The 13236-nt window shown below is 46.6% G+C and overlaps 1 protein-coding gene across 1 annotated transcript in view; it reads left to right on the top strand.

Annotated features, from left to right (window-relative positions):
• The window catches only part of LOC143666777 (ectonucleotide pyrophosphatase/phosphodiesterase family member 7-like), a 33976-nt gene extending 20812 nt beyond the window's left edge, over positions 1-13164 (top strand). Inside the window, exons 3-6 of the mRNA XM_077140318.1 lie at positions 5473-6099; positions 8918-9155; positions 10964-11087; positions 12456-13164. Coding sequence (XP_076996433.1) covers positions 5473-6099; positions 8918-9155; positions 10964-11087; positions 12456-12510 — 1044 coding nt within the window. The 3' untranslated portion in view covers positions 12511-13164. The remainder of the gene's footprint in view (positions 1-5472; positions 6100-8917; positions 9156-10963; positions 11088-12455) is intronic.
• Positions 13165-13236: the final 72 nt, after the last annotated feature.

Raw genomic sequence — 13236 nt, forward strand, 5'->3', positions numbered from 1 at the left:
TAGTAGGTCTTAAATCAGTATTTGTTTACGCACTTGCCTGGGACTGCATGGCATAAAGGCCCTTGGAATGAATGAAATTGGCCATTTCGCACATCTCTGGCCTGCGAAGAGCTATAACAAGAGCACGAGCTTGAGAGGAGTCTGGTGGACATTCATCACAGCTGCGAAAAGCTGCCATCAGAGCTACATTGAGTCATCGGCCAAGGGCTCAGCTCCCATCCCCAAGACCTGGTGCCAGCTTTGAGTTTTCTCCATGAGCTTCCAAAGCCGTCGTTTTAAAATATGACCTCCTTTTGCCTCCCCCAGACGCCCGCCAAGGAAACGCGTCTGCTCCCAAACCACCCGTGGAATCTGGCACTTCCTCTCCCCGCGCCAAGGCCACACCACGCGCGTGGCCCAGAGTGCAGGCCGTGGGGTGAGACTCCCGGCACAGGGTCCCAGCCGACCCCACGCTGTTCCCGAGCTGCAGGAACCTGGGCAATGAATGACCTGCCCTCAGGGCCTGGGTCTCCACGTCTGCGAAATGCAGGTTATCCTGGGACTGCCAGGAGGATTAGCCAAGATAACACATGTAGGGTACTTAGAACTAAGTGCTCAAAAACTGTTAGTCATTCCCCCGATGAAGCCGCAAGAATTTTAGCATTTCTCCAACTAAGCCAGGACTATCTATCGAACAGAACTTCTGGGATGATGGACTTGTTCTGTCCTTCACTGACCAATGGTAGCCACTAGCCATGTGTGGCAATTGATGGCTGGGAAACTGAATTTTGCATTTGATTGCATTTTAATTAATTTAAATTTCAACGTAAATACCACCTGTGGCTAGAGGCTATGACGGAATTAGTGGTGGTCAATGATCCTATTCATTTTTTTTTCCCATTGTCACATTTTTACCATTCAACTGAATTCTGTCCTTCCAAGAGAATAACATTTACAGCACTATGTGCCAGGCACCAACTTCAGTGCTTTAAATGTATGACTTTTTAACAACTCGGAGGCAGGTGCTACAATTATGCCCATTTCTCAAATGAGTAGACTGAGACACGGCGCACTCTCATGCCTTCTCAGAGTCACAGCAAGCGAGTGACTGTGCTGGGGTTTGAACTCACTCTGTTTCCAGTGACTGTACTCTTTAAGGGCATATGATCACTTCTGGGGCCAAAACAGTCCTGGATTTCAGGGGTAAGTCTTGCATTTGCCGGCCACCAGGGAGGTCTCTACAGCTTCCTCCACGCCCTATGCAGGGCCTGCAGCCGCCGTAGTCTCTGATGCTTCTTCACCTACACGAGGCTTCTGAGGGCATCCTCCTTTCCCGTCCCTCTTGTTATTCACACTTCTTGTCTTGCTGCCGTTTACTTACAGGACTTTATTTCCGTCGGCTCAATTCATAATTCCGCTGCTGAATTTGTAAGTGGTTGTGCTGAAAAAAAAAAAAAAGGTTCTGGCATAGGGGCCAAGCAATTGATGACATGCCACTCGTTTGGCAGGGGAATGCCACGGTGTGACATCTCACTCTGCCACTGGCAGCTCTGCAGAGCCATCAGTCAGCTCCTGCTGCCATCAGAGCAAACTGGTGGTCCCAGGTCAGCCCCCACCTCCACCCCCAAGAGCAGCGCTCCAGCCAGCCCCAAGTGGCCCTTAGAGGCACATCTGCCTTGTCCGGCAAGGCTGGAGGAGGGTAGCCCGCCTGAGAGCCACTGCGGGGAAAAATCTGTCATTTCCCAGAGCTTCTTCCAGGTGAGCTTTGCGGAGGTGGATGCATTAACCTTTAATATGGCTAAAATGTGTCCTTTCCGTTGCACTTAGTGCTGCCAAATCCCTGACATACCCAGGTGGATGAGGCTAAAAAGATGAGACCCTCGGCTGTCCACGGGGCCCACGAGGGCATCCACACTCCAGCAGAACGCAGGTGACAGGTCAGGATATAGGGGAGAGGGTCCATTCCCGGCAGCCTCGGCTCTTAAACAGGCGCCCTGGTGAACCTAACATGATCAGTGGCTGAGGTACTTCACCAAGTTTGGAAGTCCTGTGAGATCAGGAAAACCATAAAAACGTAAGGGCATGCTTCACCTCTCTCCAACTGAGCTGTGCAGAGGTTTGGAGAGAGAAAGGGCAGATGGGATGGTCTGAGGATGGGCTGGCGAGGGTCTGTGGCTGCTGTCACAGGGGATTGTAGGGAGTGTCAGGACAGCTACGCTTCAAAGTATAAGCCGAGTCTTCTAGAAAAAAGATTCCAAACTTGGGAGAGTGGTGAGCAAGGTAAGCCGGTCCCAGCTACTTTTAAATAGCAAGGTAATGCATCCCGCTATTGGTCTTAATTATGCACCACAAGGATCTGAAAAATACAAGCTAACTACCCAAAGGGGAGAGGAGGGAGAAGAAAACAGAATCGTGGCCAACTAGTGTCCTTCGGCCCAGTGGCTCTGCCGGAGCACCAAAAAAAAAGGAACAAAAAAGGTCAGAACCATACGTGACTCCCGAATTTCAAATATATGAATCCACCTCTTCCCTCTGGGCCATCCCCTGGAAAGAGCAGTTCACTTCTTTCCGGAACCACACACCCTTCCCACCAAATCAAAGCAGCTCTGCGATGGGCTGATCATGACCTGCCTAAAACAAGTATGCCTGGAGGCATCAACTCTGTCACCTAAAGTTAGAGACAGCACAAAACGCAAAACCAAAGGGAAATATTTCCTCCAAAGACTGGTTCTGAAGAGTCTGGTAGACTCCGTACAAAACCCAAGAGACAAGATGTGCCTGTAGAAAGTGCCAAGTCTTATTTCAAAGAAGCAACTTGAGAGTCGCCGTGATGCAATACTACACTAAGGGAGAAAAATGAACCTAATAAAACGAGCGAATTTTCTCTCTGCTATTGCTGCAGGAAACACTGATTATGCTAATTAAAGGGTAGAATAGTAAATACCTACTCTTATGCATCCAATTAAGCGCTCAGCCCCGGGCTGCTGGGGTTGGAGAGCAGTACGGCCACTTTCCAGGGAAGGCAGCACGGGCTCGGCCATGTGGCTAAGGACAGCTGTCCAGAGCATGGAGTGACTGTGAGTCATTAGCAGCCACCCTCAGAGAAGTGGGGTTTGGGTGCACTGGCCGTGGAGGAGATCCAGGTGGGGCATTCCCCTTCCAGTCACCCCCATTTCTCTTTCTCAAAGAGAACGTGGGAAGTTGGGGAATAATTCCTGGCTATGCTTTTCTCAGTCACTGGCCAAAAACACACAGCCAGGCGCTGGCATCCTATGGTTCCTCTCAGGAATCTACCCTCCACACCAAATTAGTATCACTACACACACACACACACACACACACACACACACACACACACACACCTCGGTCCTACTAAAGCCAATAAACTTGTGTGTTTTTCAGAAGAACTAAATCCTGGTTGATACAGAAAGTGTCCCAGATAACCCTCAAGTTAACATCTTAGCTGAGACAAAGGAAAATATTTGCTCCTCACTTAGGGAGATCATTCATTCTTGAGCCAATATCCATTAAGGGCCTCCACCATGCCAGGTCCTGACCGAGGAATGGCTTTACAACAGCGTAACCCCTTTAGGAAGACGCATCGATTCATTAACTCATGGTGCACAGACACACAATTATTTTATCATCCTGACAATTTTGTCACGCTTGTTAAACATCACCCACCACCTATCACCACCTTTCTGCAGGGGAGTCACTTAAGAATATTGTTGTGACTTTGCAATCACTTTTGTTGTTGAAACAGCCTCTCATTGCCTGTCTGAAGACTCAGTCCTGCGCGTGGTACAACCTTAATCTCATATCCAGATTCAAAGCCCTCGCACCGCCCCCACCTCCCCATCACCAGACCCTCTGGTGACCCCAGCAGCCCAGAGAAGGGGCGTGGTCTGTGTGCTGCTCTCTTGTGCAGACACCCCTGCCTCCTCCCTGGAAAGGCGGAGAGGGGAGCGAGCCTGAGAGGAGGGTGTGGCCCTTTGCTTGCTGGCTGATCTACACAGCAGGGAGAGGTTACCAGGCCCCACTGACAAAGGTCAGGGTCTTGAACAGCAACCCCAGGCCCCACAAGCCCCTTTTAAGAACTCGGCCCCATTTCGGAGCCGACCCACCCCATTCCCCGGACACAATGCCCCATGCTGCAGCTCCTTCTGCCGGGTCGGGAGTCCTCAATCTCATCTTCCCTCTGCAGTCCCCAACTCCAGGGTCCGCAGTCACCTTCCTGATCCAGTGTTGGTACTGCCCAGGAGACAGAAACCAGGAGAAATGATCCTTGCCCCCACTCCCCTGGACCAGGCCACCTCACTGGTGCTCCTACTTCCTCTCCAGGAAAAATGATAGTTAGGATTCCTAATGTGCCCCGCGAACATCTGGTCCTCACAACCTCCCCACTGGGTAGGCATTACCGTGCCCATTTACACATGTGATAAGTAAGAAGCCCGAGGCTACCCAGCATCTACATGGTAGAGAAAGAACGTAACCATGCAGTCTATTACCTAAGCATGTCTTCAAGGACCATATTATTCTGCCTCCAGGTAGGTCATCAAACCCAGGAGCTGAGCGGACATCTGCACAGGGAACAGGATGGCAGTGTCCTCTCCCTGCAACTACTATCAGAGATGGGAACCAGTCAAGCAGCCGTTCCCCTCCCCAACAGCCCCAGTAGCAGTCCCAAGATGGCACCTGTGGCTCTGATCAGGACATGTGGCCAAGGTTGAACCAACTGCCGTGACCAAAGGGTGCAGTGTCCTCAGACCGGTCAGGCCTGAGTCACATCCCACCCCTGAGCCTGCGGCGGGGTCAAGCCATCCTGAGCCACAGGGAAGGGCAGGGAGGAGAGCCTCCGGGGAAAGGGGGGCACAGGCTGGGCAGGCAAACGCAGTCACTGTCCACGACACATCTAGGAAGGTTTATGGCCGCTTCTTCTATGTGGAAGCAGATAAACGAGTGCCTACTCCAAGCCGAAACACAATGTTCGACCCTTTAAGTTATCTTGCTTAGTCATCACAAAAATCCTAATAACTTTTTGGCGTTTTACAAGTAGAAAAACTGAGGCACTAAGAAAGGAGAGAACTCACTCACCATCTCCAACCTATGCGCACCATTTTCTCTCCAGGCTAAGGCACTGGTTTTATTCTTTGTTTTCGTGTTTGTGGGTTTCATTTTGCCCTCTCTGAAATTTGGACACATCTTACAATCACTGGAGTGTCAAAGTTTAATCAGCAGTATTTTTCTTCTTAGTAGCATCTAAAATAATGGCACATCTTATAACTAACATTGTTTCAGATTCAGTCAGACCCCAGAGAGGCTGGAAACGAAACCCACCCTGCCTGACTCTGACGTCCGTGTGTGTTTTCTATTCCTCCTGACTGGGGCAGGGAGGGCTCTCAGTCATAATCATAGCAATCACTCGGGCTTTGCATATTGTGAAAAAGGGACGAGAGATGACCCTGATGGAATCTTTTCTTCTTGCACTTGTAGGGGAGAAAAACGGCCTCATTTCACTACCCCGGGGGAGGTGCCAGGTACAAAGGCGAGGCCGTCCAGCGCTCCCTGGTGGAGTCCTACACACATCCGGACAGCAACGAGACGGAGTGGAGGGAGAACATCGACATTGTCATGGGCTGGTTCACCAAGGAGGACTTTGACTTCGTGACTCTGTACTATGGAGAGCCGGATAACGTGGGACACAAAGTCGGGCCTGAGACCGAAAACCGGAGGGTGATTATTCGGCAAATCGACAGAACCATCGGGTACCTGGTGGACGCCATAGAGAGGCACGGCTTGACACGCCACCTCAACGTCATCATCACATCAGACCACGGCATGACCACGGTCAAGAAGCAGCCCAGTGTCACCGAGATCCTCCTGGCAAACCACATCAGCTTTAAGGACCTGGTTAAGTTTGACATCGTGGACTATGGAGGCTTTGGGATGATTCTCCCCAAACCAGGTCAAGAGGAGACCATTTACCAAGCACTAAAGAACGCGCATCCTCACCTCAATGTCTACAAGAAGGAGGAATTTCCGGAACGCTTTCATTTTGCTAAACATGAGCGTGTCCTGCCAATCCTGTTGTATGCCGACAACGGTTATAGCGTCAATGGGGTAAGTTGACTCTAAAATGAATTGTCATCTCGGATTTGGGAAACAGCCACTGGGGGGATGGTTCCAAAAGAAATTAAAACATAAGGGCATGCCTACCAGTTGCAGCCTACTGTTTTCTAAATTTCCCACCCCCAAGCCCCCACCCCACCCAACCAATCCTACGGGGCTTTACCATTATTCAATAATAATGACAAAAATCCCTGACGTCCCCCATGTGCCCAGCATTAGGCTAAAAACGTCACTTTTTTTTTTCTTTCTGACAACATCACAGATGCTCTGATTTCTCCCATTTTAATGCTGAAGAAACCAAAGCCTAGGGAGGAGTGACTTGGGATCAGGTGTGCAAAGCCGAGGTTTGAACCTGAGCCTGCATGCTCGATCATTATGCACAGGTTTCCAAGACAGCCACCGAAAATAACCACTCTGCTGATTCCCATTTGCCTGTATCAAAAAAATAATCAAGTCTATCTATGCAAAAACCTGTACGTTCACAGAAGTATTATTCTCCATAGTCAAAAAGTGGAAACAACCCAAATGTCCCTCAACTGATGAACGGCTAAACAAAATATGGGGTATCAGCACAGTGGCGTGTTATTTGGCCATAAACAGGAATGAAGTTCTGATACATACTACAACATGGGCAAACCCTGAAAACATGCTAAGTGAAAGAAGCCAGAAACAAAAGACCATACATTATATGATTCTGTTTTTATGAAATATCCAGAACATTACAACTCCAGAGTATAACAAATATGAGAAAACCAGTGGGGTTCTTGTTTACTGTGGTAGAAATATCCACAGTAAAAGGCAGCAATTTATTACCTAAAATATATTTTAATCCTCCAAGGTAGCCAAGAAAACTGAGACTACATGACTGCTGCGAAGGTCTCACCAAGGAGTCATTCCATAGTCAGCTGGTCTTTTCGTAAAGCTGGTTCATGATGTTTGTAACTGAACAGGTTGAAATTAGGGTTTGCTATGGAAAAAAGACATGTGTTTATTGGACAAGCACATCCTCAACTTGACTATTCGTTTCCCAGGGCTGCCATACCACAAGCTAGGTGGATTAAAACAGCAAAAATGCATTTCTGAAATCATGGTGTTGGCAGGGTGTTCCTTCTAGACACTGTAGGGGAGAAACGTCCTCGCCTCCTCCAGTTTTTCGCGGTGCTGGGAATTGTTGGTGTTCCTTGGCTTGTAGCTGCATCACTCCAATTTCTGCCTCCTCATCACATGGCCTTCTTTCCCAGGTATCTGTCTCTTGCCTTCCCAGAGCCATCATATATGGATCCCAATCATAGGATATAGGGCCCACCCTAATCCAGTATGACCTCATCTTAACTTAACTGATGGCATCTGCAAAGACTTTATTTCCTAATAAGGCCACACATTCAGATTCCAGGAAGGGCTTGAAATTTGGTGGGGGTTGAGGGAGATGCTATTCAACCCAGCTCAATGACCTGCAGAAGTTTCTACCACTTGGCAGAAAATCCTTTGGGCCCCACAGTCGCTCCCTGAATACACTTCTCAGAGCACCACCCACCTTCCTGCTGTAATGTGCAAGTAAAGTGGGCATTAGGTGTCTGCCCTCGGTAATTAAAGAGCTTTGCAAAGCACATAAAGGTCATCATTCAGGATATTTGTTAGTGATCTGCTGCCCGAGGGCCTCAGCGGGTATTTCATTGGCTTGTTCAGGGACAGCGAGGGAGCCCGGGCCGAGCAGACAGGCACCAGGGCAAATACTAGACCAAATTTGCAAGGTTCAGCACATCACGTTCCTTACACGTTGGACTATCTGTTGATGCTAGGAAGATAAAACAGCGTCGTCACTGACGCTGCTTAGTGTCTTCCTTTCCCTGCTGCTGTGAGAAATACCACAATGGATTCCCTTATTAGATAGTAGGAATATATTGTCTCAACGCGGCTAGACAGCTAACTTTCTTCCAAGGTCGGTAAAAGCTGAGTCTGGGAAGCCGGCACTCCCTCCGGACCTTGACTTTTCCGGTCACGAGGTGACGGCCTCCCTCTCACTTCCGGTTCCGGCTCCGCTGACTTCCGGTCCCTTCCCGCGGCTTCCTCTGCCTCGGGCTTCCCTGTCGTTTCCCTTTAAAAGGCCTCCAGGAAGCGGAATTAAGACCCACCGTCATTCCATTGGTCCACACCTTAACTAAAAATAGCAACTTCAAGATGTCCTATTTACGATGGGTTCCCGCTCTGAGACGCGATTAAGAACATGTATTTGTTGGGGTATATAATTCAACCTGCCATACTTAGTCACTTGAAAAGGGACAGAAAAAAGTTTCCTGGCTTTCATTAAATAACTAAGTCCCTCCTCCTTTCCCGCCCCTCCCTCCCTCAAAAAATATGTCTGTACTTTTGCACACTTTAGGTCTGGAACCAGACTGCCTGGGGTCACTTGCTACTGCGTGATTCAGAGCAGGCTCAGTATCTCTGTACCTCAGTTTACCCGTATGTAAAATGGGAATGATGATAGTGCTCTTGCCGGATTGCTATGAAGATACGAGGAGCTGATATATATTTATAAAGCATTCATAACAATTGCTGGGTACACAGTAGGTCCTATGTATTTTCGCTTAATAGCATAGTTTTCTGTCTCTTTCTAAGGAGTATGCTTTATTCTCTTTCTTAAAGATCTTTAAGTTCTTGCTATTGTATCTGCCACTGCAAAGAGCAGCGTCCTTGTAGTTTAAAATTTTTAAGGTTTCATGGATTTGACAAGCAAGACATTAACTAAGGGACAGTCTTCTTTCGGGGAACTGGAATCTTAAAAGACCTTTTTTAATGTATTGTTTTTCAGCGATTTATATTATATGTCAACAAAGGGGATCACGGCTTTGATAATGCCCACATGGACATGAAGACCATATTCAGAGCTTTTGGACCAGATTTCAAGAAGAATTACCTGGCTGAGCCTTTTGACAGCATCCACATCTACCCATTGATGTGTAAGCTCCTGGGAGTGACCCCCGAACCCCACAACGGCTCTCTGGCAGTCACCCAGGAAATGCTCCTGGACCCTTCTACCCAGCAGCATGGTGAGATACAAAAGCAACTGCCAGGAAACTGTCAGCAGAGTCTGTTCTGTCCTGAGAGAGATAAGATTCAAATAGGGTTCTCTTAGTGGGGAGGGGGCAGAATCGCAAATAGAACAATCCTGTTCCCCAGCTGCTTTGGAGTCCCCAGAGCAAGACAGACAGCTCTAAACAGATACAGGGGATTCCCCCGACCTGCTGGTGATAATTTTGCACAGTGCCTTTTGGGCAAAAGGAATGTGCTCCATAGAAAGTCAGGGAATAATCCGGATCCTCAGGATGTGGGGTACACAGTCTGCTCCCAAGATGTCCCTTCTAGATAGAACATCAGCCTTCTTCAGCCACAGAGTGCTTGCTGGTGCTTGCAAAAAACTGCTCATGGGGACTTAGCATCAAGGGATTGAGAAAACCTTCTCGACCAAAAGGGTGAAGAGTGAAATGAGACAAAGTGGCAATGGCTGAGAGATTCCAAACAGAGTGGAGAGGTTATCCTGGAGGTTATTCTTACGCATTAAGTAGTATCACCTTGTTATTCAAGATGTAATGGAGAGGCTGGAGGGAAGTGCCTGAAAATGTAGAGCTGTGCTCCAGTAGCCATGTTTCTTGATGATGATTGAATAATAATACAGCTTTCACATTGTGACTGTGTGATTGTGAAAACCTTCTGTCTGATGCTCCTTTTATCTACCTTGTCAACAAACGAGTAGAACATATGGAATAAAAATAAATAATAGGGGGAACAAATGCTAAAATAAATTTAGTTTGAAATGCTAGTGATCAATGAAAGCGAGGGGTAAGGGGTATGGTAGGTATAATCTTTTTTCTTCTCTGTTTTCGTTTTATTTTTTTCTATTTTTTTTGTTTCTTTTTCTGAATTGATGCAAATGTTCTAAGAAATGATGAATATGCAACTAGGTGATGATATTGTGAATTACTGATTATATATGTTGGTGTTTTGTTTGGCTTGTTAAATTTTTTTAAATAATAATTTTTTTAAAATAAAACTGCTCATGGCGAGGAGAACAAACCTTGCTGCAAAAAGGAGGAAGGCGGGGTGTCTGTAAATTAGGTAGGTAATTTGTAGGTTTCAAAGCCCTAAATCTATGCAGGTTTCTATGAACACTATAAAGGAAGAACAGAATGGCCTCTATGAGTTCAGCATCACTCTTCTTTAGTGGATTGTTAACAACACCAGCTATCTTTTCTTCTGCCAGGAGAGACTGTATAAAGATACAGTCCACTGATTGATGGAGTGCTTAAAATGATTACACCCAAAGAGGAGTTCAAAGCACGTTTCTGGCATCCTTTTCCCTTCTTCTGAGCCACTGCCTGCGATCTGCTTGTGAATTTACAGGAAGTAGGCCATTTTGCAGAAAACTAACTGCGTGACCAATCTGCCAAGTGACTGAGGTTCTGTAGTATTTTATTAGGTTTCAGAGTCTTGCCACAATTATTTCACCCCTGCCCTGTATCCCATCAGGAGGTTGGGTAAAGTGGGTGACTGTCACTTACTGATAAGCAGGATATTCCATGAACCGATTTTCAACAAATTGTGTTTTAGCAAATTGGCCATTAGGCAAATGGGTCATTTGGCGAATAGGTCATTTAGTAAATCGGCTTTCAATGACTTGCCCTATAACATTTCCCTACAGCGAACACTTCCTTGGGTTAAATGTGCATTTCATTTCCATAATTAATATTCACCAGTGCCTGCATGGGGAACTTCCCAGGCACCCATCAGCAGCCAGAACAGCCTCTTAATAATCTGACAATGAAAATCTCTTTGGTTTTTTGGGTTTTTTTTTTAACAGGACAGGAGAAACAGAGGGCACCTTTTCTCCAAAGCACAGGGCTGGGTCTCGGCATTGTCACAGGAGTTCTCGTGGTTCTATTTGTTTCCAGTGTCACATACACCGCCATTCGTCGGAAAAAGAAGTGAGTAGACTTTGGGTTATCTGCGGTTGACCAGCACACGTTGTAATTATCCACCTCAACCCCTTCCTGCCGCTGGATGGAATGTGGCACACTGAAAACCCAAGGCCAGGGTCGGCTTCATGGCATGTGACCTGTGCAGCCACTCAGGACCACCCAGCAGAAGGCCCTGAGCTTGGTTTAAAAATCTGTTCTCACCATAAAAAAAAAAATTAAAAAAAAAAATTTGCTCTCACCAACTTGAAATCCTTAATAAATTTCTGATCAAGGGATGCCACATTTTCACTTTCCCCAGGCCCCTGAACATTACAGGGCTGGTCCTGCCACCAGACAAAGCACTATTCGGCTCTGATACATCTCTTTGCACATCTTACTAGTTAGATTATTAGACTGAGCCTGTGAATTCCTTCTTATAACCAACCCTGACCATTTCTCTACTGGAATGCAGCCCCAGATATTTTCTCATGGCGGGGCGGGGGATGGGGGAGCTGAATGCTCTAAATGGCCTAAAGAAAGTTGGAACTTTACTTAGCCTTAAAGTCTTTACAAAATCCACATATAATGTAATTTATATTTGAACTATAAAAATTTTCTGTGATTTGAAACATGACCTATAAAGGTCCCTACACCCTGAAGCAATGTTTTAGAAAATCAATTGGTCCTTTTCCACAGAAACCATTAGCCATAGAAGATATAAAGGAAGATTTTCAATTTACTGATTCAACTACCATGCCTACAGCATAGTTTCTAACAGGCAACCATTCAATACAGTTAAAGTACATTGGTTTATTATTATTATAGAAAACTTTGAATCCAGAAGTTAAATCTTTCATATAGCATCTGCACATTCCTCAACAATCTTCTTGCCACTGGCAAAACAGTTCAGAAATATCCTAATGTTTCTCTTCTATAACACCCCTTAGAATGTTTACCTTTTCTTTTAGGCAGTAGATCAAATCTTCACTTTGCCTGGACACATCACACCTGTGAGACCCAAGTATCGTTAAAATCCCCTCACTGCCCGATCCTTCCAGAAATCAGATCTGAGATAGATGCCCCTGCATCCCTCCTGCGAGCCCACACACGGAGATAAAGGTTTTTTTGTGTGTGCTGCTCATTTTCCGGGCCATCCAGGATCCTTCTCCAGTCTCAGGCCCCAAAAAGGCTGGCCCAGCCTGGATTTATCAATATGTTAGTGGAGCATCACACAATACTACTTCCCATACTACATACTGCACGTGCACTTCCGCTCCTCAGAGGAGAGGTAGTGAATGCTAATAAATTAGCACCTATTATGTGTGCTGATGGCATAAGCCCAGCATTCATGGGTTGAGCTAACCTGTTCCCATTGGTTTGCATTGTCTTCTGCAGGCTGAGAGCTGAGGAAAACAGCAAAAGCCAACTGGAGCAGCAGGCCCAGTTCTGAAGCCTTTCTCCTTAACGACTGAGACCAGGCCTGGGCAAAGGCTCCCTGCCACACCTCAGGTGACCAAGGATACCATGGCAGAGTGGATTTATGCAACTTCATGGACCAGAGACAGTTAATTCCGTGTAAAAACACAACCACCACCACACGCCACCCTCTTTATTTAAATCGACAGTGTTCTGAAAGTAAAAGACAAACACCTTTTTTTGTCAGCTCCTGTGCTCACTTGTTTCTGGCAGAGGAGCAATTGATAGAATAATTGCATTCCATTAGAATTCATTCCCCTCTCCTGTTCTCATAGCTGAGTAGGGCTTAAGGACTTCCCATCTGAAAGAGGTGATAAAATTTAATTTGTCCCCTTCATCTACTTTCTGCAAGTATATTTAACAGATTAACTCTCGGGACTCTTTCAAGCGGAGTTTAAGAAAAATTTGCTAAGGTAAACAAACGTTTTAGATTTTGATTGGTACCCATAGGTTGCATTATCTTGGAATTCAACACACAAACAGAGAACGTTGACGTGAAAATACTAGTTTTTCTTTCCATCCCTCCCCATCCCCAGCTTTACACACATCACCCCAGGGGCCAATCCCTTCTCTTCCTTCGAATTCCTTTCCCTACATGGTCAAAACTCCTACAGTAAACCCTGATGGTTCCCTGTGCTGCCTTCACTGCCACTGTTCCCATATTTATTTGTATGACAATTGGTCGATGTCTGATTCCCAC

This window comes from Tamandua tetradactyla, chromosome 23 (assembly GCF_023851605.1).
Source record: "Tamandua tetradactyla isolate mTamTet1 chromosome 23, mTamTet1.pri, whole genome shotgun sequence".
In the NCBI taxonomy this organism is placed as follows: domain Eukaryota; kingdom Metazoa; phylum Chordata; class Mammalia; order Pilosa; family Myrmecophagidae; genus Tamandua; species Tamandua tetradactyla.